This window comes from Cryptococcus neoformans, chromosome 4, assembly GCF_000149245.1.
Source record: "Cryptococcus neoformans var. grubii H99 chromosome 4, complete sequence".
In the NCBI taxonomy this organism is placed as follows: Eukaryota; Fungi; Basidiomycota; class Tremellomycetes; order Tremellales; family Cryptococcaceae; genus Cryptococcus; species Cryptococcus neoformans.
The window spans coordinates 313,520-338,746 of record NC_026748.1 but is presented as its reverse complement, the minus strand read 5'-3'; the positions used below and the strand labels follow the sequence as shown (position 1 = coordinate 338,746).

The 25,227-nt window shown below is 48.8% G+C and overlaps 10 protein-coding genes and 2 non-coding genes; 6 read left to right on the top strand and 6 right to left on the bottom strand.

The window, feature by feature from the left end:
* The first annotated feature begins 875 nt into the window (after positions 1-875).
* On the top strand, positions 876-6,058 carry CNAG_05063 (STE/STE11/SSK protein kinase). XM_012193091.1 has 7 exons: positions 876-1,154; positions 1,204-2,908; positions 2,969-4,802; positions 4,873-5,020; positions 5,084-5,357; positions 5,420-5,597; positions 5,659-6,058. The coding sequence occupies exons 1-7, from the start codon at positions 965-967 to the stop codon at positions 5,794-5,796; spliced, it is 4,467 nt and encodes a 1,488-aa protein (XP_012048481.1). The 5' UTR covers positions 876-964; the 3' UTR covers positions 5,797-6,058.
* On the bottom strand, positions 6,004-8,730 carry CNAG_05062 (hypothetical protein). XM_012193303.1 has 8 exons: positions 8,359-8,730; positions 8,183-8,263; positions 7,931-8,122; positions 7,698-7,874; positions 7,331-7,633; positions 6,937-7,269; positions 6,688-6,865; positions 6,004-6,618 (listed from the first exon to the last, which is right to left on the bottom strand). Exons 1-8 carry the CDS (start codon positions 8,710-8,712, stop codon positions 6,080-6,082), a joined length of 2,157 nt encoding a protein of 718 aa, XP_012048693.1. The 5' UTR covers positions 8,713-8,730; the 3' UTR covers positions 6,004-6,079.
* Positions 8,731-8,825: 95 nt separating this feature from the next.
* CNAG_12361 lies at positions 8,826-10,898 on the top strand. The gene is made up of 5 exons (XR_001045620.1): positions 8,826-10,144; positions 10,214-10,380; positions 10,436-10,484; positions 10,562-10,725; positions 10,789-10,898. It is a non-coding gene; the product is annotated as a hypothetical RNA (non-coding RNA).
* On the bottom strand, positions 8,883-11,592 carry CNAG_05061. 2 transcript variants are annotated; one of them, XM_012193302.1, is made up of 9 exons: positions 11,090-11,592; positions 10,922-10,987; positions 10,775-10,858; positions 10,568-10,720; positions 10,478-10,493; positions 10,302-10,417; positions 10,188-10,244; positions 10,081-10,137; positions 8,883-10,030 (listed from the first exon to the last, which is right to left on the bottom strand). In XM_012193302.1, the coding sequence occupies exons 1-9, from the start codon at positions 11,327-11,329 to the stop codon at positions 9,266-9,268; spliced, it is 1,554 nt and encodes a 517-aa protein (XP_012048692.1). In that variant the 5' UTR covers positions 11,330-11,592; the 3' UTR covers positions 8,883-9,265. The 2 variants fall into 2 exon arrangements, with proteins under 2 accessions (XP_012048692.1, XP_012048480.1); XM_012193090.1 differs by having other exon boundaries at positions 10,302-10,484; positions 10,535-10,720.
* A 672-nt stretch (positions 11,593-12,264) lies between these two features.
* Positions 12,265-13,902, top strand: CNAG_05060 (hypothetical protein). XM_012193089.1 has 7 exons: positions 12,265-12,473; positions 12,546-12,566; positions 12,635-12,912; positions 13,006-13,018; positions 13,093-13,167; positions 13,235-13,383; positions 13,568-13,902. The coding sequence occupies exons 1-7, from the start codon at positions 12,363-12,365 to the stop codon at positions 13,608-13,610; spliced, it is 690 nt and encodes a 229-aa protein (XP_012048479.1). The 5' UTR covers positions 12,265-12,362; the 3' UTR covers positions 13,611-13,902.
* On the bottom strand, positions 13,646-15,795 carry CNAG_05059 (pyruvate dehydrogenase E1 component subunit beta). XM_012193088.1 has 10 exons: positions 15,542-15,795; positions 15,388-15,492; positions 15,270-15,317; positions 15,131-15,209; positions 14,806-15,062; positions 14,441-14,747; positions 14,260-14,366; positions 14,114-14,186; positions 13,894-14,034; positions 13,646-13,837 (listed from the first exon to the last, which is right to left on the bottom strand). The coding sequence occupies exons 1-9, from the start codon at positions 15,746-15,748 to the stop codon at positions 14,024-14,026; spliced, it is 1,194 nt and encodes a 397-aa protein (XP_012048478.1). The 5' UTR covers positions 15,749-15,795; the 3' UTR covers positions 13,646-13,837; positions 13,894-14,023.
* A 167-nt stretch (positions 15,796-15,962) lies between these two features.
* Positions 15,963-17,746, top strand: CNAG_05058 (GTPase). XM_012193301.1 has 2 exons: positions 15,963-16,148; positions 16,217-17,746. The coding sequence occupies exons 1-2, from the start codon at positions 15,975-15,977 to the stop codon at positions 17,639-17,641; spliced, it is 1,599 nt and encodes a 532-aa protein (XP_012048691.1). The 5' UTR covers positions 15,963-15,974; the 3' UTR covers positions 17,642-17,746.
* A 228-nt stretch (positions 17,747-17,974) lies between these two features.
* Positions 17,975-20,027, top strand: CNAG_05057. Of its 2 annotated transcripts, XM_012193300.1 has the most exons (6): positions 17,975-18,400; positions 18,460-19,055; positions 19,112-19,409; positions 19,466-19,521; positions 19,588-19,647; positions 19,709-20,027. In XM_012193300.1, exons 2-6 carry the CDS (start codon positions 18,758-18,760, stop codon positions 19,816-19,818), a joined length of 822 nt encoding a protein of 273 aa, XP_012048690.1. In that variant the 5' UTR covers positions 17,975-18,400; positions 18,460-18,757; the 3' UTR covers positions 19,819-20,027. The 2 variants fall into 2 exon arrangements, with proteins under 2 accessions (XP_012048690.1, XP_012048477.1); XM_012193087.1 differs by having other exon boundaries at positions 17,975-19,055.
* On the bottom strand, positions 19,939-22,727 carry CNAG_05056 (hypothetical protein). XM_012193299.1 has 6 exons: positions 22,420-22,727; positions 21,574-22,273; positions 21,380-21,514; positions 21,009-21,332; positions 20,808-20,924; positions 19,939-20,743 (listed from the first exon to the last, which is right to left on the bottom strand). The coding sequence occupies exons 1-6, from the start codon at positions 22,494-22,496 to the stop codon at positions 20,036-20,038; spliced, it is 2,061 nt and encodes a 686-aa protein (XP_012048689.1). The 5' UTR covers positions 22,497-22,727; the 3' UTR covers positions 19,939-20,035.
* Positions 22,728-22,952: 225 nt separating this feature from the next.
* CNAG_05055 (DNA/RNA-binding protein KIN17) lies at positions 22,953-24,301 on the bottom strand. XM_012193298.1 has 4 exons: positions 24,170-24,301; positions 24,038-24,105; positions 23,589-23,918; positions 22,953-23,532 (listed from the first exon to the last, which is right to left on the bottom strand). The coding sequence occupies exons 1-4, from the start codon at positions 24,225-24,227 to the stop codon at positions 23,014-23,016; spliced, it is 975 nt and encodes a 324-aa protein (XP_012048688.1). The 5' UTR covers positions 24,228-24,301; the 3' UTR covers positions 22,953-23,013.
* A 123-nt stretch (positions 24,302-24,424) lies between these two features.
* Positions 24,425-24,826, top strand: CNAG_12360. XR_001045619.1 has 2 exons: positions 24,425-24,711; positions 24,767-24,826. It is a non-coding gene; the product is annotated as a hypothetical RNA (non-coding RNA).
* Positions 24,789-25,227, bottom strand: part of CNAG_05053 (hypothetical protein) — a 2,156-nt gene continuing 1,717 nt past the window's right edge. Inside the window, exons 5-6 of the mRNA XM_012193086.1 lie at positions 25,031-25,227; positions 24,789-24,971 (exon numbers count right to left, since the gene is read on the bottom strand). The exon at positions 25,031-25,227 is cut by the window's right edge and continues 418 nt beyond it. Coding sequence (XP_012048476.1) covers positions 24,864-24,971; positions 25,031-25,227 — 305 coding nt within the window. The 3' untranslated portion in view covers positions 24,789-24,863. The remainder of the gene's footprint in view (positions 24,972-25,030) is intronic.

Below are 25,227 nucleotides of genomic sequence, written 5' to 3'. Positions count from 1 at the left end.
AGCTTGGCGGATACGCTTCGTCATTGGAGTGTAAACTTGTTTGGATGTCATTTTTTCCACCGTTTTCGTCTGAACACTCGAACAGTCAATCGAGCCAATTAGTAGATAGGATAAGTAGCAAAGTGTAAGTAAAAGTCAGCTGTGAGTGAAAACGTCTCAATCGCGATGCACAATGGTAAATCGTCTCGCTTTGGGTGAGACTTCCATTGATGCCGGCCCCAAGAGGACGGCTAAAGTCAGGATCCTTTCATGCTGCCTTTGGGGAGCTGGTGGAAACCTAAGGATAGGATGTGGAAGGTGCGCTGAGGGGATAAATCGTGGCTTGTACAGTGGTTGTTGTGATTTGTCGATCGCGGCGGCGTGGAGAGTCGCGATTATGTTAGAGAGAATTGTTACGCAGGGACATATTACATAGTACGTTTCAAATATCAATTTCCTTATTTTTTCGACTTCCGCCTATCTTATTTTTGCGGGGACCGCCGCCGCCAAATTTGTATGGAGATTCTAATTTATATTTGAACTTACCTTTTTGAGATGCGAGGCTTATCTAATTTTCTGGAAAAGCTGGGATATGCATGGGTGCAGTACTAGCCAATTAAGGGCGAGGACAAAATTTGTGGTCCCGAAATTCTCGAATTTTCTCCAGACATCCATCAGAGAAACAAGTGGAAATCGCGTGCGAAATAGTAGAGTGAATAAGGTAAAAACGACCTCAGATGCACGCTGCTAAGCTCATCCGCCTCCGCTAATTTTCCCCATACAAAATAAGGAAACGGAATCAAAATAAGATAAGGCGCGACAGGAAATAAGGTAAGGAAAAATAAGGAAATTTATATTTGAAACGTACTATTAAGCATATTAACGCATTACTTACGGCCTGAAATAACTGGCTTGTTCCTGACGAGTGCATCTCTCCCACCGCTCTTCATCGCGCACCCGCACTCTCTCTCCCCCCCACCGCGCCATGTCCAACCCAACCTCCCCCTCAAACCCCTCAGACACCGGCCCGTCCTCGGCGTCCAACGTCACATCCTCGTCCTCAAAGACCGGACGCAGATCAGTGCGCCTCTTTGCCCCAGACGAGGAGGACAGCTCAGACGAGGACGGCGGCCTCATCGGCGTGCCCGCAGAGACCACATTCAAGGACGACGAGAGTGAGTAGATACGCAGGAACCAAATGCAGCGCATACTCACACTCCACAGTCCCTCCTTCCAACCCACGTTCCGCCTCCTACCCCGGGCCACCGGCACACACCTCCCCCACCTCTAAAATCTCAACCATCGTTTCGTCCGCTTCTGCAGCCCAGCCAAAACTTGCACGTTCAATAACATACGTCGCACCCAATGCCGTCTCCTCCCGGCCGGCATATCCCCTCAATCCCGCAGGGTCAGAAACCTTACACGCCTCGTACGAGACATGGCGAAAAACGCGATATACCCTCGAGTCATTCGGCAGAGGATCCAAACCAGACGGGAAGAATACGGCACAAAGAGGAAGGTCGTATACTGACCCCGATATAGGATACTTTAGCCACGATGCAGGAGATGATGGTTGGGGCTCAGATGATGACGACGAATTGAGATCCCCTGGCTGGGGCATATCCCATCATAACATGGACTCTGGAGGCAAGACGAACGGGTCACCACAGTTGCCTATAAAGCCCGCCGATGTCACCGAGGATGAAGGACAGGAACGTTTAGATTGGCAAGGCATGCTGGAAAGTGTCCTCAACTCGGATGTTCTCAAGGTGGAGGAACAACGTATCTACAATTCCATGCCGACAGATTCATTCAGAGAAGAGATTGGAAAGACCCTTTGGTGGCAAATCCGTGCCAAACTGCGTGGGAGGACAGAGGCGGAGGAGAAGAAACGGGTGCAAGAGCGACGAGCGAGAGTGGTGGACCCGGTGCTGGAAGAGATAAACGAGTTCAAGTACGACCCAAAAAATAACCCAGAAGGCGAAGAAGACAGTGATGGCGATCCGCAAGACGCGACTTCGACTGCTGCACCCCAATCCAAAGCTCTCAATCAAGTCAACACCGTTCTCGCCAAACTTCATGCAATCAAAGGTCTTTATCCCAACCTCGCAGCCATGCGAGCCGACAAGGTTCTCTATACCGATGAAAATTTCCGCAAACGCGCCGACGCATTGACCTCTTGGTCCATCATCGTTTCATCCCTCCAAACCCAGCTCAAACTCTTGCAAAAATGGACAGGTTCCGATGAGCTTGACATCACCAAGCCCAACACGACCCACGAGAAAGCATTGGTCGGCAAGTACAAGTATCACTCTATCGACAGCAAGGGTACGCCCGGCAGGGATGCAGCCGATGACTCGAGTTTCCTCGATCGTGTGATAAAAGAAGATAACCTTCAACGGACATTCGAGCGTCGAGCGTTTGTAGACATGATCAACCTCGTGCGCAACGCCAAGGAGACGGTCATCAGCTATCTCCCCCAGTTCCAAGAACAAAATCTTCCCGATTTCCAGTACGAAATCGTTCGTCTTATTGGTTTCCCCGGTCGACTTATCATTGAAGCTGTCAAGGTTCGTTTGGATGCTGCATCCCGACTACTTGACCCGAACCCTATGGTCGTCGAAGACTTTATCGAAAACCTTCGTCTATCCATTTCGCTCGCCGTGCTAATCCGGAAACAATACGACGAAATCATGGCACCCGATGCCGAGGGGAGATGGAAAATCCCGCATTGCTTGCCGACAGAGTACAATGATGTTCTGCTCGATGCGCTGAGGACATTTTTCAAATTGTTGCATTGGAGATTACGAGGAGTGGGGAAAGCGAGTTATTACAAGGAAACAGAAGTGTTGGAAGAAGAGGCGCCGTTCTTGTATGAAGCGGCGGAGGCTATTGTAGGCGGTGATATGGTTGTTGCAGAGCAGTATTGGTGAGTTTGAAATCGTATCATCCTGGCAAGGAGCTTAGTGCTAAGTATCGATGTAAATAGCGCGTTATCCAACAAGCTCCTTATACGTTCAGCAAATTATCTTGACCAGCAACTTCGGGTACCAATACATTCCCCGTCTCGCGACAAGGAACGTGGTGACAAGGAGCGCGATGGCTCTTCGTCTTCTCAACGTAACCGTGACGGCCGTGATAGCTCGCTGCCCGGCCCACCGAAACACATGAAAGTCGAAGAACTCTTCTCATGGTACTCCAAACTCCTTGATTCCGCTCGTATGCGACACCGTAAAACCCAACGTTTCTGTCGTAAACTCACCCAACGATTCGATAATTCCGCCGAATATTCAATCGAGGAGACGGAGATGGACATGCTGGTGGAGACATTGCAAGATACTGGTCATTTCTTGGTATATACCGGGAAATTTGAGGCGAATGGGACGTATATCGTTGCGGATGGGAGTCTCTGGGGTCAGCCGGACGATGTGAGACATCTGTTGAAGAGGGTGTTTTCAGTGACGATTCCTGGATCTCGAGTCCGTCCAAGGCAGACAACCTCGCAAGTATCTGTCGGAGGTGCGAGCCCGTCCAATGGTCAAGTCGCGGCGCAACATGATCCTGCAGATCCGTACCCCGAGGCAGACGATTTTGACGACGAAGCGCTCGCGGCTTACATCCTCCTCATCTCCCCACGCCAAAGTTTTGTATGGTCCGGAGCGGTCATGACGCTGGATGTGGATTACATCGACTATGAACTACCTGATAACCGAGTCAGATTGATCGCTGACGGTCCCACCAAGCGGTTAGCGCTGTGCAAACTTTATTTCAAGCAAGCGCTCATTCACCCTGATACGGGCGAAACAATCGACTTGCCATGTGTGGTTGAGGCTCAAGCGCATTTACCGACCATTCAGAAACAACTTGTCAAGATTGCTAAATCGAGTTATCGTCTTTCAGAGTGCATTGTCCAGTCTGCACCACTCGTCCGCAATGCGTTCAGGGGCAAACCGGGATCACAAGAGTTGGTGGAGAATTGGTACAGTTTTGCGACAGAGCATGGGACGAGAGTGTTGATCCATATTGAGCCTAGTGTATGGGAGCGATTCAATCGGTTGTTGATGCGTCTGGCGATCAGTTGGATTAGCTTTATCAGTCAAGAGTGTAACCCCACAGACCGCAAGACGTTCCGATGGACTGTGGCAGCTTTGACCTATGCGTTCAACATGACGAGAGGGAGTAACATTCTCGCGCTTGATCGATCAGAATTTTCGCTTTTGAGGAGGTATGTTGGTGTTTGTGTGTCACTGTTGGTTAGCCACTTTGATATCCTCGGCGCAAGGTCGAGTATGGAGGCCAAAAAGGAGGCAGACAGGATTGAGGCGATGAGGAGGTTACAACGGCTTCAAGAAAACCTGGACGACGAATTCCTGCCCCGGACTCCGACAGAGTCTGGCGATCAACCACGTATCGACCGCTCTATAAGGCTCACAGTCGAAGAACGTCTCCGTCTCATTGCCGAGCTCGAAGCTCGTCGTGACGAGTTGGCACCCGCACCCGTCGGTCAAGTCCTTGATGAAGAAGTCTCTGAAGACCGTGCGTTGGTGTTCCTTGCAGCTTCCAAATCCAACATTTCTATGCGATGGCAGCAAGGCGCGTACATCGGTGGAGGTGCATCGGGAAGCGTGTACTTGGGATACTCGTTGCAGGATAACACTGTGTTTGCTGTCAAGATCTTGCCAACGGTGGATCTGCAGAGTAGTCCGGCGTTGTACGAAAGTATCAAGCGAGAATCGGATGTGATGAGCTTGTTGAGTCATCCGAATATCGTTGGTTTCCTTGGGTTGGAAGTGCATAGGAACAGAGTTTGTCTTTTCCAAGAGGTAAGTGCTTGTTGTTGTTTCCATTTGTGTTGGGAGGGTGTGGTGCCAAAGCTGATGTTCGTGATTTTAGTACTGTGAAGGAGGGTCGCTGGCAGGTATGCTCGAATATGGCAAAATTGACGATGAGGAAGTCGTTGGAGCGTTTACGATCCAGCTGTTACGCGGCCTTGAGTATCTGCACACCAACCGCATCGAACACCGAGATCTCAAACCAGAAAGTAAGCTGACACCCATCTTTTGATCCTTTCCAACACACACACACTAACTCGTGTTCTCCACAGATATTCTCATCGGCGCCAATTCTGTCCTCAAGCTGGCCGACTTTGGTACCGCCAAAATCATCAAATCCAACAAGACGCTCGCCCGTACACGTGGTGGCGCGCACGCCAAGATGGAGGGTCTTGAGGGTACACCGATGTACATGGCGCCAGAGATGATCAAGAACCAGAGGACTGGCAAGCTGGGTGCTTGTGATATCTGGGGTTTAGGATGTATCGTTTTGCAGATGATCACTGGTAGGAAGCCATGGAGCTTCTTGGACTTTGATAATGAATGGTACGTCTTTTCTTGCAATGATGTTTTCCGCGTAGGGAGTTATGAGCTGATAATATGATTAGGGCAATCATGTTCCATCTTGGTGCGACAAAGGAGCCACCTCCTCTACCCGATCCCAACGAGATGTCCGACCAAGGTATCGAATTCATTGATCAATGTCTTTCTTTGGATCCGGAAGCGAGGCCGGTGGCCAGCGAGTTATTGCAAGATGAATGGCTGGTTCCAATGTTGGAGCAGATGGTGAGTTGTCTTTCATGTATGTGTAAAAAATGGTCAGAAGCTTATCTGCTTTGCAAAACAGGCCGAGCTGGAGCAAGAATACCCCGATATATTGGCGATGGGCCAAAGTGATTCATTTGCGCCTCCACCTGAAAACGCTTCTCTAACCAGTAACGCCCCAATTTTCCAAGATGATGTTACACCTCCCCCTCTCGAATGATCATTGTCTCCCAGTGAATGGGTAAATGTGAATCTGTTTCTAAACCAAAACGTTATATTTTCTCTTATAGGGTTTCATTTGACATCGTTACATTAATTTTATTTGGATTATTTCCGTTTTCCACTCGAATCCGGTTCGATTCGGCATCCTGTATCTATTTTCTTCTTTTGGGCATGGACGTCTTAATGTTCTGTAGGCATAGTATTTCTTTGGTTAACATTGTTGAGGCAAAATGCATACTGTGATACATTCCCTTTGGCAATTAATCTAAATAATCCCTTTTTTACGCCTCACCAGGTTTATTGACGACAGCTAACAACTCATTCCAGCTGTCCATGCTTTCAGGGTCAACCCCCAGCCCCTTTGCATCTTCTTTCAACGCGTCTATATCCACCTTCATCTGGTTCATAAACCTTTCTTCTTCCTTTTCGCCACCTTCGCCATCGTGTCCGCCCCCACCGAAGAACGATGTGATCCCAGACTTTTTCGATTTGCGATGTTTCCTCAACAAATCTTCCGTCTTCTTCACACTCGCAAGCGTGCTAGCGTAATTGACAAACACCGCATCTGCGATTTGCCTGCTGAAATCTTGCTGATACCGTTCTTTCACTTGTGGCTGGGAAGAAAATAACGAATGGAGTGGCTTGAATACAGAGGGGACAAAGTAACTTGGTTGACGAGTCGATGAGGATGTAGATGGAGTTGGAGATGAACGGAATTGAGAAGCGATGGATCGAATGAGTTTGAGCGGGTCTATACAACGGCGGGTGAGTATGCTGAGGATTTTGGAGGTGTATTGCGTAGTCGGTAATGTCAAGTGTTCTGCACGAGAATTTCCCCGCCTTCAATCAGTCGCCTGTGTTTTACATGGTCGATGGGAGAGGAACTTACCACTCAGATTGAGTTCCTTGATTACATCGAGGTCTTTCACCTTTGCAGCCAACTTTTCAAGATCTACAACAGCTGCCGAAGCGAAGCGTAAAGCAGCATCTTCTTGGCTGTTGTCTTCTTCGGTTATGACATAGCTGTCGACGGTCGATTTGAGGTAAGTGTTGTACCGTGATGATATCTATTATTCAGCGTATCAGGTAAACACAAAAAAGGTGCCAGCCAGCTCAAAGAAGCGAGTTAATCACCCACCTGCAAGCTCAATCTCCAGAACCTAGGAGCCAACTCTGAGATATACACGTCTTCCTTCCAACAACTTTCCAATGCTTTCCATACCGCTCCTGACTGTACCAATACCCATTCACTTTCCTTCTGGTCCGAGGTAGATGTATAGCTCGGTTGTCCGACCAGCGATGGTTCAAGCGACGACACGATCTCTTTCCATCGGAGTTGAAAGTAGACTGGTAATTGCCAACGCCGTTCAAATGCTGTGTAAGAGGGACTGGAACGCATTGTAAGGACACTGCGCGCTGACGGAGCGATCGATTCGAGGAGATCAAGAAATTTGTGTGAGGTGGTGTAGTACTAGATAGACTTTAGATCAGCAAAAAAAGCTAGTGTCCATGATTTTGAAAAGAGGTCGTACCTTGTGCAAGTCATTTGGTCGACCAGCAGCAAAGATCACGTTTCCGAGTCTCTCAACGATGGTATCCCCAATTTCTGGCCAGAACACTCTTGCGAAAAAATCAAAGTTTTCCGATACCTCTTTTGATGCATCTAGTAATGGTTGATAGGAAGCGACTTGAGCAAGAACGCGGTTGAACAAAAGGGCAAGGGGAGTGTTGTAACCTGTCGGAAGATGAGGGATGTTTGACGGGTTTCGTAGCGGGTGAGGGGTTTGGGGTGCCGTGGGAGATGTGGGGAGGGAGAGAGCTGATGATGATATGGTCTTATTACACAGTATGTTTAGCTTCGCAATAGCAGGTCCAGAGCAGTTGGACATGGAGGCTCACATTACGACAATACTCTCGAAAGACTTTCCGTACCACCTCCTCGGCCTCTTCCCAGCCCTCAATGAGCTCATACGTCTTCAAGCATTGCTTTAACCCGGGAGCATTTAGGTTCTCCAGTTCGTTGAGAAGCACAGTTGACAGGTCCTTCGATAGCCGGCTCTTGATATTCTTTATTCTCTACAATCCCAAAGATTTAGCCTTTGATCGTCCTCATCCCATAAACGCAGACGTACCTCCTCTACGACATCGACGATTGCACACTTCTCTGTCCTAGCCTTATCCATCAGATAAACAATCTGGGTATACTCTCCAGCCACACGAGTGACAAGCTTTGACGTCTCTAATTCATCCGTACGGGGTAAATCGAGTAAAGTCTCTGCTTTAGCCAACGTATCGAAGAGACGTTGAAGAAGGTCCAACAGCGCCTACACCGCATGTTATCAACACCTATAAGCTGAACATACCGTAGCGAGGAAAAGACTCACCTTTTCTTCTCTAAGAGCTGCCCGCTCGTCGAGTTTTTCCTGCAACTTGGCTTGATGTTCTGCCAGTACATCCCTTACAGACTAATCGTTTCCCCGTGTCAGTCACTATACTACCCATAATATATCCATGTATCGTCCATAAGGATAAGGATGGCCTGGGACAAGAAACAACGCACGACAATGTCCTTTCTAACCCCTTGTAACGGCCCCTCCAGCCTCTGCAACCTCTCTTCCTCTCCCCTCAACCCGGTCCCTAACGAAAGAAATTCTTCATAGTCCTCATTAATGAGCTTCACAAGCTCTTCCCTCAGGTCGCCGAGGTACTCTCGCAGTTCTGCCCGGAGTTCTTCGAGAGGGATGTGTATGCGCGAGAGGAGGAAAGCGTCGGGGTCGAATGTGGGTGCGGAGAGGAGGGGGTGGTCGTGGGAAAGCGGCTGGAGGGACGGGAGGTCGAGGGAGCCGGCGGGGGAGGAGGGGGAGGACGGGGGGGAGGACAGCGGGGGTTTGTGGGGGGACGACGGCTCCTCCATTAGAGAAGTGGTGGATTTTGGAATGGCGGGAGACGACGAGTGGATGCGGGAAATCAAAACAACTCAGCCAGCGAGTCTCCATCTCGCGCCCAATCTTATCTCTGCACTTCGTACTCATTTCGGCAGCCTTCCGACTTGCAACGACATCGCACCAAGACGAGAACATATTACCACCACAAGAGCTGCATGGATCCAAGACGAGAATCATATCCAATCCAAGTTAAAAATCGAAAATCAAAAGTCAAAAATAGAACATCAACAATCACTAGACATTACAAAAGCAGAGGACTTTTAGGAAACGCAACCGCAGAGAAAGGAAAACAAAAACAGACAAATATATAATTCAATCCAGGAGAAATATTGCCCAGACACTCAAACACGACTATAACTAAACAGACTTTCACTTGTGCAAACAACAACGAGATTTGATCGATGGCAACGCTTTATTACGTTTTGAAGACTTGGCCTTTTCTCAAGCTTGCTAGAACTGGAACTGGAACTTGTAGTGTATCTTAAATGGTCGAGTCATCACCAGGATATGGCGAATAGGGCTTCAAGGAGAGGCATAGGCTAGAGAAAGCTTGATATTTGTATAGGCTGACTGGGGACAGACCTGGTAGTCAATAGGCGTCAGGGCGGCTGTTCTAATTTCTGGCGAGGCTGATCCAGAGGTACTGTCGGAAACGGTGTCAAACATTTCGATAAAGCGCGATCCGCATGCTATGGGGATCAATGCTGAGTCGGTAACAAGTCCCATTGTGGTGGTCTGTGACTGGTCCTCTTGAGAATAACAAGTCGGCTGGACAAAGTTGGATTCGGTAGGTGTATGGACGGCCACGTCGGAAAACTCGGTGTTGGTACTGGCGGCCGTAAGAGGTGGTTCCTCAGGCTCGTTGCTTGGTGTTTGGCTACCAGAAGAAGGTCCCGTGGGAGGAGTAACTACCACGCTAACAGTGGGAGAAGATTCCACATAGCTGTCTGTTGTAGAGTAGACAGAAAGGGAAGAGGCAGAGCTGGCAGAAGATGGGAATGGAGAGTGGAGACTAGAAAAGACCAAATCGAGTGTGGAAACAGTAACTGTTGACGAGACAGTGTCTGCTGCAGACTTGGCAGCTTGACCAATGAATGAATGGCCATCAAATCCTCCTCCGAATTCAAGAGGTCGGAGCTGAGGCATGGCTGGTTGTTGGACAAAAATCGAGTTGCAAGGAATATCAATCTTGAGCGAGGCGGGCTTGGATGAACGACGGAAGACGCTGCTGATACGAGTAGCAAAGGAGTTGATCTTGAATAAACTACTGTTGGATAGGGCCTTGGACTGTATCTAGGTCAGTTTATGTGGTGGATAGCGCATGACTTGAAACGTACCTTTATAGTGGAGGCAGAGTTGGGCCGGGCCCTGTCCCGAGCGGGGATAGATGTCCGCTAAACTGTACGTCAAATCATATGAAGAAGAGCCAATAATGGTCACTTACGTCGGTCAACCCGATTTCACAAACAGCCTTAGCTGCTTCAATAGTGCTTTCATTGTTCTGGATAGACAAACAAGTGATCAGCCATAGTATCTTCAAGCTATGGTTGATACTTACTCTAACATGCTCAGACTGAACGGCAACACCGCCAAAAGCCTTATTCTTATTCTTGTTCTTGGGTGACTCGCGGGAAGAGGTACTATATTTTTCCTGAAGGAACAAAGGCCTGATGCCTCGAGGTGCTGGGTTAGGTTTGGCAGCTTCAATAGCGGTAGGGCTGTACACAGACATACGGCGAGGGTAAGTCATCTGTTTGTCCAAGCAGATCTGTCAGCCAACAATTACTGTATAAATGACATGGGGTATTTGGGATCAAGACTAACCTTGTCTTCGGGATTGAAACAAGGTGCAGCAGCTTGAGCGGCGGTGGGGACGATCATAACGGGGTCCTGCTGACCCTGAGAAATATTGCTGACGGAGAAGACGGAACAAGTAGACCTGTATCGAAGAGAGTGGAGAGAAGGGAGAGAAGGTCGCTGGTGTAGGTTCTTGATCAGTAGATACACATTAGAAGATGGACGTTGACATACCTTCTTGGTGACAGTGGTAGCAGTTGTAGCATTAGAGACGGTAGAAGTAGTCTTATCGATGGCTTGAGTAGGCATGTTGGTTTCCTGAGTATACGATAGACTATCAGCCAACATGCAACCATCCACTGATAAAAAAAAAGCACTTACGTTGTGTCTCAGCTTGGAGTCAATATTGAGTTCAGACTTCTTGATAACAAGCGGAGGAAGGGTAGTCTAACAAACACAAAACAAACGTGTCAATAATGGACCCAATGTTGAATGACACATCTACTCTGTGAGAAAAGTACATAGTAATGAGAAAAAAAAAGGACCCACCTGGTTGTTGGGGTTAAACTTGTAAGCAACACTAATACCCTGGAGCTTGTTACATTGGCTTTCCTGGTGGAGGGTAGAAATGAATTCGGGAAGACGGTCGTCGGGGACTTGGACGATAGGGTTGGGGAAACGAGCAGGAGAATAAGACTTGGAGGTAAAGGGAAAAGTGGGAATGGCGGTGGTAACTGTGGAGGTGGAGGGAGAAGAGGTAAAGTGGTTACGAGAGTGGCAAGCGCCCATTATGAATGATGTGAAGGGTGGGGCAGGGTAAAGGTTAAGAGTGTAGAGGTAAGAGAAAGAGGATAAGGGTAAGTTTACAAGCTGTTAAGATTAGTTGTTAGAGCGCTGTAGCAGTGAAAGCAGTCGAACGGGCGAAAGTATTTGGAAGGGGAAATGTGGAGAAAAGAAAAGAGGCACTGGTGGGGGATAATCCATGGTTTTATACGCCATATCCCAGTCCATGGAAGGTGTTTGAAAGATATATTTAGGCTGGTGAGAAATGAAGATGTTGAAAGAGAGATGCACTGTGTGAAAGAAATGTATCTCACTAATTGAAGTACGCACACGCCATAGACTGGTTAAAATTAAAGACTAAAAGGTGTTCGGATAATGAGTGCATGGATAGCGCACAGAGTGCTGTCAGTGAATGGGAAGAGCTTGACAATGTATGCGACGAATTTTCGCATGACACCGCAGTCACTGCTACTTGATGCGTAACGCTACCATCGCCGATTGGGTGTGAAAAAGCATTAGTCCAATTCGTCCAGTAGCTTGAAAAAATGGGGGATGTCAAGGTGTGAAGGGGTAAAAGGAGAACTTTTTTCGGGTGGGGGATATTGCAATACACAGGCCCTTTCGAGGCGAGCAGAGGAGAAAATATATGAGGGAAGATGTGGTAAGAGGTGTAACTCATTAATCATTGCCACTGATTTCTGATATGGCTAGTTTTAGTGTAGATTCATTAGTCAATGGTTTGCGATGCTTCGGCAGTGGGGATGAGATGTGGCAGTGTGAATGGATGGGTACGGTGTAGAAATGTAAAAAGACATCATTCATTTTGAGGTGATTTGTTTTTGTTTGTTGTTTGGCCGGACCAAAGTGTCCCCCCTTTTAAAAATAAAAAGTGGAGGTTGCATTATTGTCGAGCATATAAACTTTGTTATGACGTCGTATATCAAGCCTCCATCTCCCACAAGTTAATACATATCAGATCCCAGCGCATAAAGGTTTCCATTCACATCTTTACTATAACACCCATACCCCGACACGCACTATGCGCTTCCTCCACTCCGTTGCCCGCCTTTACAACACCAACTTTGACCGTCGCCCAGTCGCTACGTTGGTAGTCACAAACGGCGTCCTCAACACCATCGCAGATGTCCTTGTCAGTTTTCCCGATATCCACCACCCTTTTTTTCTCTCCAGCTTCATCCCACTAACCTAATCATTCCTACAGGCGCAATACTCCACCATAATAGTCCGTGCTTATCCCCTCTGACTTATTTCTTTTTTTTAATTCAATATATCTAACCCAGTCTTTCACAGATGCACAACCCCACACCCCAATCGCCTACGCCCGCCTACGATCCCGTGCGTACCCTGCGCTTCGCCATATTCGGTATGGGAATGGGCCCCATCATCGGCCGGTGGATGCGCTTCCTCGAACGCGCCATACCCATCCCCGCAAAAGCCTCGCTAGGGACGGCGGGGAAGGGTGCAGGGGGGATACTGACTGGACCGGCAGGGGCATCTGCTGGGGTGGGTAAAGGGAGTGGAGAAGGGATACAGTTGGTGAAGAGGGTTGTTGCTGATCAAGCTATCATGTGGGTTCCTTCTTTTCTCTATTAGGATTGGTGCTTTTTATGGAAAGAGGTGTGCTGATGTGCTGATGTCGTTTTTGGTTTTTTTGGATTTAGGGCCCCAATCGGCGTAAGTCAAAAAGTCATCCCTACCAAGGAAAATAAAAACATAAACCCGGAGACGGCTAACTTCTTCATACAAAGCTCGTCCTCTTTGTCGGGTCGATGGGTATAATGGAGGGCCACTCAACCGAAGAAATCAAGGAAAAATTCCAAGATGTGCGTTTTTTTGTTGTTTCTTTTGCCTTTTTGCTGAATCAACCGTTTTTCTTCCCCATATGTCCAGATCTACGTCTCCGCCATCCTTGCCAATTGGAAGATCTGGCCCGCCATCCAGGGTATCAACTTCAAACTCATGCCGATCCAGTATAGAGTCCCCTTCCAAAGTACTTGTGGTATCGCATGGACGTTGTATTTGAGTTTGTTGAATGCCAAGTAAGTCTTACGCTCGCTCTTTTTTTTTCTTCTTCTTCTTTGATCGCTTGCTTTGATTACCCGCTTGGGCCTTTTTTGGCTTGTTCTCTCACTAACGGAATGGGAATGAGACCCAATGGTTTAAAACGGGTTAAAAAGCGTGAGGATGAATGGGCTGACATGGATGATTTTGTCATAATACTAGGGGCAACAAGGACCTGGAAACTCATCAAACTCATCAAGTTTAATCATCGTCACTCCCCAACGCGCATGTTGCATGCACAAGTATAATCTTTTCCGGTGAAATTTTTATAGATTTCTTTTTTTTGCCCATGTAATTCCTTATCCATGTTTATGGTCTACACCCTCATTTTTTTTTTCTTTTCACTCTTGACGTATTCCAACACTTTTACTTCCAATCAATACTTGAATTGTTTCAAAAAACGTGTTTAAACGTTTTAGATTCCCTGATTGTCTTCCGGTAGAAGGGTAAACAAGCAGAACACCCAAAGTGATGCATTACAATCATACCCAAACATATGAGCCCCGCCTTCATACTCATCTCATCCCCAGCTCCATCCGCTCCATCCTTCATTCTGCTCTCTCTCCCCCCGAACCGCCGATCCAAATCTTTTTTTTTGAGACGCCGGGTTAATTAAATCTATTGGCGGTCTACACTCGATTCAAAGGAAAAAAAACCAATGTCATTAGCCCATCTTTCACTCAAAAAGAGAGACGAAGGATGACGTACAGAGATGACGCCTGATAACGTTGGTGATCAAGGGTGTGTCGGGGAAAGCCATAGTTTCGAGGGACTCGGCGTACTAAAAAAGAAATTTAACATTCCATTTTTTGATGTAGTTGAAAAGAGGGAGAGAAAAACAGATAAAGGCTTACGGGTGTGGGGACGTCAGCGCCGGTGATTCGCTCAGGGGGAGCGTCGAGGTAGTCGAACGCGGTAGACTCGCAGATCTGGGCAAGGATCTCGGAACCGACACCGAATGCTATAAGGAAAAAAAAAAGAAACATGTTTTAGCAAAATCGTCTTTTTTTTTTCGAGACCGATAACAAGACTTGCCAGGGAAACCACCCTCAACAGTGATCAAGTGCTTGGTCTTCTTCACACTCTCGATGATAGTCTCAATGTCCAACGGCCTGATACTCCTAAGGTTGATGACCTCGACCTTGATACCCTCCTCCTTCTCCAACAATTCGGCAGCCTCAAGAGAGTGGGTGACCATCTTGCTGTGGGCGACGATGGTGATGTCGGACCCAGCCTTTTCAACCTTGGCCTTGCCGATAGGGATGAGGAAGTCCTCGGAGAGTTCTTCCTTGGTCATTGGGAATTGGACACCGTAGAGAAGCTCGTTCTCGAGGAAACAGACCTGTGGACAGATTAGTAATGAGCCTGGCAAACAAGAAATAAAAAAAGGTCCGACGTACAGGGTTGGAATCCCTGATGGCGCTCTTCAACAAGCCCTTGCAGTCGGAAGCGCTCCAGGGGGAGATGACCTTCAAACCGGGGACACTTCCGTACCACGCACAGTAGTCCTGAGAGTGCTGGGCAGCGACACCGGCAGCGGCACCGTTGGGACCACGGAAGACGACGGGACAGGGGACGTTACCGCCAGACATGTAGTGGGTCTTGCCACCAGAGTTGACGATTTGGTCGATAGACTGCATGGCAAAGTTCCATGTCACTGTTGCGAGGGGTTAGCTGGGGAAAATGATCGGGGAGGATAGAGGAGAGAGGAGAATGAGAACCTACTGAACTCGCAAATGGGTCGGAGACCGGCAAGGGCGGCACCGACGGCCATACCAGTGAAACCAGCCTCGGTAATGGGGGTCTGCACTCTTTCACGTCAAAAACCTTGCACCTTTTAAGCGCGCACAACGAGCCCACTCACGTCGATAACCCGGTCCTCTCCAAACTTGTCCAGCAGTCCCTTGGTGACCTATGAAAAAAAAAAAGTTGTCCGTCAGTCAACCGCGCGGGTCGAAATACCGCACGAAGACGAGACTTGCCTTGTAAGCACCATTGTACCTGGCAACCTCTTCACCGATGACAAAGACGGTCTCGTCACGGATCATCTCCTCCTCCATCGCCTGGTTGAGCGCGTCTCGCACAGTCTACGGGTGTGTGTCAGCAGTGCGAGTATATCGAAAACACGGCACGCACCATCATGGTGACACCCTCGTCGGAGCTGGCAGCCCTCTTCTGGGCGCCGCCGAGCAAGAAGGCGGACGGGCTCCTGGGGACGATGGGGGCGGCGGTGGTGAGGAGGGCATTCCGGGCGACGAGCTTTGCGCTGGCGGCGGAGGTGGAGAAGGGGGCGGCGGGGGCGCGGAGTACGCGGGGGAGGCTGCGTGTGATCCTGGAAGCCATTGTGGGTTTTGGGGTGGGTGGGGGGAGGGGGAGGGGGAGGGGGAGAGATTTGTGGATTTGTTGTCGCAGAGCGGCCCCCAACGGTGCTCAAAGACTCTCCGACCCGCGCGCCCCGTTCCGTCACTCTCCCATTTGTTTCCCCCGCTTTATTCCCTTTTTATCCCGCCTCCACCCTGCACATTCACCAGCCCACGTATCGACAAGCAACATACATCTACACCACACCATGCGCCATATAGCACCCATACGCCTCCCTGTGCACCCGCTCCGGCAGCTCGCAGCGAGAGGGTATGCAAGCAGGCCGCTCGATATAGACCACGTCGAGGATCCGGACTTTGAGGATGTCGTGGGAGAGCTCAAGCGACGACGGAGAAAAGCAGATGCCAAGCGGCGCCAGTACGTGAGTCTTCTCTCTCTCTTTTTTTTTTTTTTTGCCTTGCCAGACCACCACCACTCAGACTGCCACAGGGAGCGTCTTTCATAGACCATGCGATCGTCACTGTGCGCGGGGGCAAGGGCGGGAACGGCGCGGCGGCTCTCGAGGCGTCTCTTCGAGGACCGTTATTTCCCTCTGGCGGCAACGGCGCTCAAGGCGGATCGGTCTACATCACGACCTCTCCCGAGCTTACATCCCTCGCGACTGTGAAAAAACGTCTGATAGGGGGGGCTGGAGGTCCAGGCGGAGGAGCATTCAAGCACGGGCGGAAAGGCGAGGACCTGGTTGTCCAAGTCCCAGTGGGCACGATCGTGCGTGAGCTGAAGAGGGAAGGGGAGGAAGAGAGGATGGAGAGGGAGGAAGATGAATTGGGACTACCAGATGCGGAGAAGAAGAAGAAACGGTGGCAGAGATGGTTCATTGCACATCCATCGACCAAGGGCGAGGTCAGCGAAGAAGAGTATGCCGCTGGTGAAGACCTTTTACGTCGCGAGAAACGGTGGATCGCACATACACCCTCGTTTGACCACACTCCTCCCTTTCATCTCGACATTACCGAGCCGCTTGACGAGCCCGTCTTGATAGCCTCTGGCGGGTCCGGTGGACTGGGCAACCCGTTTTTCCCTTCACCAAGATTAGCATCCCGCGGCACCCTCCCGCCCACACACACATTCGAATTCGAGCTCAAACTCCTCGCCGACGTCGGTCTCGTCGGTTTCCCGAACGCTGGGAAATCAACCATCCTCCGTGCACTTACCGGGCGTCGTGCAGAGGTTGCAGGCTACCAATTCACGACGCTCAACCCGCAGATCGGCGTCGTCAGGGTGTACGAAGACGGTTCATGGGGCGTAGGCAAAGAGGAAGTGGTAGAAACATGGATTGAACGTGAACGGGAAGACCTCTCTCGCCAGACGGGGAGCCCATTCCCTGCATCGCGCATTAAAAAAAGCCAAGCGGACAAACTCGAGCGGCTCCGCTTCACCCTGTCAGATAACCCCGGTTTGTTACCTATGGCATCCCAAAACGTCGGTCTCGGTCACTCTTTCCTTCGATCCATCGAACGCTCCCCCGTCCTGGCATATGTCCTCGATTTGACAAAACCGTCCCCGGTACAAGATCTGCAAGTGCTGAAAGAAGAGCTTGAAGCTTATAAACCCGGGTTGAGCGAGCGCGCGGGCGTGGTCGTGTTGAATAAAGGGGATGCAGTACCTGAAGAACAAGGCAAGAAGCGGGTGGAGGACGTCACCGCGTTTGTGGATGAGAATAAAAGTGGCGAGGTTATCGTCCTCAGCGGCAGGTACGGTCTCGGGATGGAGAGGCTCGTTGCTCTCCTAGCGGATAGGGTGGAAAAAGCGAGGGTTGAGAGGGCGGACATGCTGGACAGGGAGAGGAATGCGGTGAAGGAGGAACCGATCAGTCATTGGGTGAGCGGGTTTGGGTTGAAAAGGGGAGATTGATCTTGTTGTATAAAACGCATTATCAGACCCAGTAGTCAATCATTCACATCTTCATGTAGGCATTTGTCTGTTTTCTGCATGTATACTTTTATCTGATGGAGTGAGAATTGTATACTACCGCCTTTTTATATAATGAAGACTGATGAGTGGGAATCTCTCTCCAGAGGAAAAGAGTCGACGCTGGCTAGACGAGACGTATTACGGTAAATGCGTGCGGCACGATGAATACCAAACTTTTGGCTTGCGCCAGTCGCGCTGCATACGTACTCCAGCTTTCAGGCTATTCCCCCCTTTTTTTTCCTGCCCACCTCCCTTCCCCCCCCCCCTACTTTCGCGAAATGGAAGACCCTACTAGCATATCGATCATTCAAACGGGCTGTCATATCGTAATTTAACTAATCTTACCAGAAAAAAAGATGCGCTCAGACCCTGTCGTACCATTTATTGGATCGTACCTTGTACGTAGCGGCGGGGCGATCACCACTTGGTTCCCGATTACGATTACGACTTTTTTTCCCTTCTTTCCCTCTTCGCTTCGTCTTTCCTCTTCGTCATCCCCCCCTTCACCCCCTCCTACTACTACTTTAACTGACGGGCACTTCCGACTGTCTTTCTTTCTTCGGGAATTACCTACCTACGCACTCCATGCTCGCCCCTTAGCTTAGCCTCCGATCATGCGTGTGGAAAGCCCAGCACCTCCCGTCACTGCGCTGGACATGATTGATGTTTAATCTGCTTGATCGGGCCATGTGGACATTGGTGAGACCTTTCGACTCGACCGCCGCTGACGAGGTATACCACGTAAAACGTGACTGCAGTCTAACGCTTTTTAACATTTTTGCACCTCGCCCCGGTTTATTTGCCAATAGTGTTTGTAAACACAGGGGGGGTTACTAGCGCGATCAGCTCAAAGGTATCTTCTTCATACTAACTCGGCGTAAAGTTTACAAAAGGGCGTTGGGTTTCGGTGTGCGTATCCATCTAGAAAGTATAAAATAAACGGATAATAGGCGGGGAGGAAGGAATAGTGTTTTCCCATCCCCCTCCATTCGTCCTTCCTTCCTCCTTCATCAACTTTCTTACTAAACTTATTTCCAGCACTAGCCGTGACTCACCATGATCATCTCTATTCTTCTCTTCCTCCTCCCCCAAACATTCTCTCTTCCAACCTCTCGCCACGACAATACCAATACCGCTTGCAACCTGCTCACAAGTGACCATACAGCGTACGATTGTCTTCCCGACTTGTCCCTTGAATCGACTACCATCGCCTCGCAAAAAGCGCACGACATAAGAGGAGGAGATAATAGGGAAGGGTTCTTGACTTGCCCAGATGGGAAAAATACGATCATGTATTATGAGGTGACGGATTGGCATTTGGTCAAGGTATGTGAGTGTTGGGGTAAACACCAATGTAAGTGTTTTCCATACTGTCTAATTCCAACAGTTGAAATCTAACAAGCTTGTCAGTTTACAATGGAGCTACAAAACAATGTCACTGTCATCCATCTTTCATCCCATCTTACGATAACCGCGGCATCCTCTCTTGTCATCCTCGTCCTACCCAGCTCACGCCCAATCAAGCACAACAACAACAGACGCTAAAGTTCATCTCTAGGAAGAAGAAGGGATCGATGCGCGAGTCGTTGGGGCCGAACGACCAAGCACCCATGAAAGGAATTGATGTGGAAAGAAAGGGGGAGGAGGGACTACTCTGTGGATGGGGGCAGAGGGGGTGTAAAGTTGGAGGAGAGTGGGCCTGCCTCGAGTTGGTTTTTTTTTCTTTACATTCATTTTTTATGATCAAGTTTAATCAAATAATAGTATTACTTCCGGATTGACGGCTTGTGGTGGATGCCCAGGTGAACCAGAAACAGTCGGTACGTCGTATCCTTTTTATTTATCTTATGGACCTGATCGCAGTTGCCAACGTTGTCTTTGTGTAGATTGCACGGCCATACCAGGCGTCTCATCAGTACAATGCGTGCTTGGACAGTGTCATATCGGTTAGTCGCCCTTTCCCTGGAGGGGCAATCTGCTGGCAAAGCTAACAAACAGCCTTTTCAGAGTCTTGTCAATCTGGCTTTGTGCTCGATGGCAAAAATGCGGGATCGCCTGCAGAAGCCAGTTGCGTGTTCAAACCTCGACAGCGGTTTGGTGCTCGCAAACAACAATGAGAACAGACATGGACATTTTGATTTGATTTATTTTTTTAGTATGCGCAGCCCAGTATCCTGCGCAATGGGTTAATAGGACATTTAGATGGGTACCGGGATTTATTTTGTATCAGCAGTAGGCCGAAAAATAACTTTTTAAAGAATGTAACAACTATATCAACACGTAAAAATTACATTTAATTTATATACAACCAATGGCATCTTTTCTTTGTGACACTTATCTACCCGTATCCCTTCCTCCAGGTCTTGCTACAGAAGACGTGCGAGAACGAGAGAAAAGGCTAGCAGCACTACTTTTACTTCTTCCTCTTCTTCCTTCATCTTCATCTCCCAAACCCGCCTCTAAACTAGTCTCTAAACTCGCCTCTTCCTCTCCTACTCCGACCCCTCCGGCCCCGGTTTTACCAGTAGGACCTACACTCCACCTTCTCCCTCTGCTCGCCAGATAACCCGTATTTGGCGGGGTAGTAGCTATCAATAACAAACCTGCTTGACTGCCCAACCCCAGCTTGGGGATTGATGACTGGAAGGAAGACGTCGACGTCCGTTTAGTCAACCGCGACTTGTCAGGCGCAGTACCGGATACATATACACTCGAACCGACCAGGGGTGCCGAGTAGGGTACTCGTGAGATTGGAGCATCACTATGTCTTCTCGGCAGACCATCTATGCCGGTAGCCGTACCGCCAGTAGAAGAAGCGCTGGGAACAGGTAGAGCGGTAGGGGTGATGGAGCGGATGAGAGGAGTCCGTTCAGAGGTGTTACTGAAAAAGCGGTGGAGAGAAGTGGAAGATGTGGTGTATGGTATCGGGACGTGTTCGTATGATTGCTCGGCTGGTGCTTGGTTTCCTTCTTCGTCCTTCTCAGTAAGAGCCGGGGAAGTGGTGGACGTGAGAAGATGGACGCCTAGGAAAATCGTGGCGATCTGTAATATCCCACTGGGGGTAAGCCCATGTCCTTTTTCAAAAAAAAAAAAAAACAAAACGTACACCAAAGGCAAAGTTGATAAACCTTGATAGCGTTATATTTCTAAACTCTTGGTAAAGCACCGCTGAACCGATGATTGCTGCCAGCGTGAAAAAGACAAACTGTGTTGGAATAACCTCCTACCAACATCAATCAGCCAATGTCACCCCAGCGGAAATGAAGAATAAGGTAAATGAAAACAAAACAAGACAAAACAAACAAACCTTGCTTTGGAACCTCATTAACGCCCTGTTCAACCATCTGATCTGTCCTAAACTCGTCCCTCCAACAACAGCTAAACAGGCCCACGTGACACCACTCTTCCATGCTCCTACAAAGTCTCCACTCAAAAGACTTGAAAGCGCCTTCGTAGCCAACACTGTAAAGCCACCAAAGAGGGCACAGATACCAACATCTATCGTGAGGTGGCTGTGGCCGAAAGAAGTATTGGACAGGAAAAGGAGGAGTAGGAGGAGAAGGAGGGAAAAGAGGGTGTACAGGAGGAAAGGAAGGCGGGTAACGGCCGTGAGGAGTTGGTCGGGGTCGAGCTGGTACCATGTGAGTTTGCGGATATTTATACAGGAAAAGTACGTACGCGAGGACTTGTATCGCTGCTTGCTTGGACCACTGTCACAGCCCCAATGATGGCAAGCGCCATACCTACCATATCCCTCGTCCGGAATCGCTCGCCAAGGATAAGGGGCGCAAAGATACAGTTCGCAATCAATGCCTTTTTTACTTTATCAGTCCTGGAGACAAAGAAAAAAAAAATAAAAAAAAATAACATACGACTGTGCCCAGGGGAGCTACGACACTGGCAGGGGCGAAACCATAGCTCAAAAAGTTTCCTCCTTCACCAACGGCGATCAGAACCATACCTAGCCACCACAGCTTGCTCTTCAGGTACATTCCTTCCTCTACTTTACCGATATCCCGACCATCTGTAATTTTCAGACCCACAATTTCATCATCTTCGTCTTCTTCATCGTCACTTTCGTCCTCAGAATCGTCTTGTCGCGAATGACAAGGGGCGGGAGGATTTGGGTCTAGCTTCACTCGAAGGGAGGTATGTTTAGGGGGGAAGATGGGTGCTGGAGGAGGACCACGTGAAGAGGGGCGTGATAGATCATTGGATTGATAGTTGGTGATACATGCCGCTTCTGGGTTAGATATACTTCTTTCGGAGACGAAAGTGACCGGCACAGCGGCTATACCTTCAAGCCCTAGTCCATACCGTCCCTCACCGATCCGGTCGTCTCTGCTGCCATTCTCATTTTCACCATCTTCATTTCCGTCGTCATCGTGAATAAATCTATCATGGTGCGGTGTGGGAGGTTCGCTCTCCTCCATAATAGGGGAAGGGTCGCCGAATCTGGACGTGGACCTGGGACGTAAAGGACGGGAAGGAGGTTCAGAGTCGGAAGCGGAAGGGCTTTGGTCGACATGCTGAGCTTCTTCGTTATTTCTGTGCGCTAGCTTTTGGATGGTCCTATAAGGTATAAATAATCAGTGCCTGAGGACAAAGGAGGCAGAAAAAGGTGCTATGAGCTCGCAAAAGTATGGTGAAAGAATAGGACATAGATGGCGCCTACTCCACCGCCAGTTACAGTCAGTTACGCAAGACACGAAACTCACAAAGCGAGACTAATGAGGACATTCCCTGCGCAAGCTATCCCCACTCCTATGAATGAGCTCGTGGATACCCCCACCATTTTTTGGCCTGGATCAGTGTCGACAGATCACCTCTTCAATCCGTCGCTTTCGACGTGATGAATAGAAAACAAGGCACGTCAACTGAGCGGTCCGGCCGTTCTAATGATTTAAGCACTACAACTTGGGCCTTGTGGGACTGTCCGGCAGATTGTGTATAAGACTCTTGAAAGTCTTTTTTTCGACGAAGAGATGGGGAGTGGTCATGCAGTGGAATAAGAGATGGATATTAGATAGTCGGGAAAAACGTCAAAATCAGAGACAGGACCCCCCCTCAAATAAAATGTCATTGATATGCCTGATCAAGATAAAAATAGATTTCCGCTGATGCAATATTAAAACCATACAGCTAACGTACCGCCCCTCAAGTACAGCCCAAATGTATGCGTGCGGATTATCGTAATGCCCATAGGCGAATGAAAGAAAGAACGTGTAGCTGAAAGAAACATGCACATGTGGCATCAGGTAATATAATGCAAATCCATACTTTTTACAACAGATTGATTACAAGATGTATTTCTATCGCCCTCCTCTTGAAGGTCCGAAACCTCTGTACCCCTGCCCCTGCCCTTGGCCTCTACTAGCTTTCCTAGCTTGATCCTCCATCATCAACCTCTCTGCTTCACTCTTATATTTGGGTGCGCCATTACCGTCCCCATTAACCGGAGATCCGCCAGATTCAGTCTTGGCAGCTTTTGAAGACTTGAAAACATTGACAGGAGCTGGACGTTTGAGAGGGTTGGCCGAAATTGTCACAGGCTTAGCAGCACCTGGTGCAGAAAGCTTGCCAACGCCAATAGTAGTCTTAGTCTCGGTGGGTGCCGAGGCGTTCTCTCCTTCCTTGTTCTCTTCAGCCTTGGGCTCGGAAGCACCGAAGAGATTGAGCTTGATCTTCTCTCCCTCCTTCTTTTGTAATCCAACAGTCAGATCCGGCTGATCCGCTTGCTGAGCACGGGCACGAGCAATCTGCTCTTCCAGCATCTTTCGTTCACGCTCTTCGCTGTCCATCTGGGATCGTTCCGCTTTCATAGCGGCCGCCTGTAAAATTAATCAGACATCAGCAAGTCTCGACCAAAGCATTCATGGCAGCTTACCTGCTTGGAAAGAGTCTCTGGACGGTTATCAACCCACTGAATCCAGATTCCCTTTTCGTCTTCATCGACTTTAACTAAACCCTCTTTTCCTATTGTTTGGATAAATCCGCTTAACGTAACCCATCGAGTCGCGTTCATATGCACATGGTGCTTATCTTGAATGTACTCGTTGTACACCTTGTTGGCTTGAACTCGGTTAGTGAGGTGACGGGTGCGAAGGAGAAGCAGGAATTCTGATTGGAATTGACGTGAGAAGTCGGAAATCGCTTGACCAGCTTTGGGACCGAGGAGCATGATTTTGCGCATATGTGGTTCGGATCGGCAATGAGCCTGCATAATTGGGCAAGTTGACAAACGATCATGGAGACGTCGGAAGGTTGACGGGTTAACAACAGATTGTGAAGATACCCCGTGAGCAAGCCTTTTCCTGAAAAATCCGTAACACTTACCTGGAAACCATTTTCATCCCTACATTGCTTTTCACAGACTTGACAATACCATCGCAACCTTCCGAGACCTAACATAATTGATCAGCCGAGTGACACTTGACCAGACATAAAAAGATAGATCGATGACTTTACCTTTTGCTTTGATGGCGTTGGCAATTGCCTTTGTACTTCCTGCTTCTGCTCTACCCATGCTGCCTGGTTGTTGCTTGTCGAACCTGGAGTGGTGATGATTTTGGTGAAAAAGTAATTGGAGACAGGAGGAAATGAAATTCACCTTATAAGATTCAGAAGTTACGAGTGGCAAGGTGTCTGAACGGGATCAAATACAATCGCATTCTTCGCTCTCACAAACGTAAACAAATCATTCTTCACACTGTAAACACAGCGAGAAACTGCAATTCCTCCCAACAACATGATACGATCGAACCCTACCGCCATACCGCTTAGAGCATCAGACCTCAAACATCTCCAGGCCGAGATCGACAAGCGAAAGTTGGAGCGGGAACCATCCCAAGTATCTCCTTCCGGTCAGGTCGTCGTTTCACGAGATGGAGCAGGGAGAAATGAGGAGTCTAGAGATGATGGTAACAGGGATGGGAAGCAGGATGAGCGAAGGGAGAGACACGAGAGGATTGGGTTGTAGGTTTTGAGGCAGGCTGTCATGACTTCCACGAGTACGCACGTTTCACTCGGTTCCTGTTTTGGATGGTGCGGCTCATTTTCTTACAGCTATAATGATAAACGACCCATCCAAGCATACTGTATTATGCATCACTATATGCGCAATTCATCCGAGTGCAATCGATATTGTGAATCGTAAATACAATCAACGTCCTGCTCGTAACCTCGCAATCTCTTGCCTTTGTTCTTCAATGATTTCCCTGTTCCGACGTATCTCTTCCCCAAGTGGCTGTACAGCCTGCCGAATTTCGCTCTAGGGATCGCTATTAATACAGGCCCTAGAAAAGACAGTGTCAAACAAAATTCACTTACTCTAAAAGTTCGACCCATCCTTAACATGTCCAACTGCAGATTTCCAATCTCCCTACGAAGCTCTGCTATCTTTTCCTTGTCAGTAATCTCCTTTTCTATCGGCATTGTTGGAAGCTGTGTGCGGGGTGCAGATGGTCGTAGGGCCCATGTGAGATCAATACTTGGCTCTTCTTTGTATCGCTCTTCTTGCGGCTCGG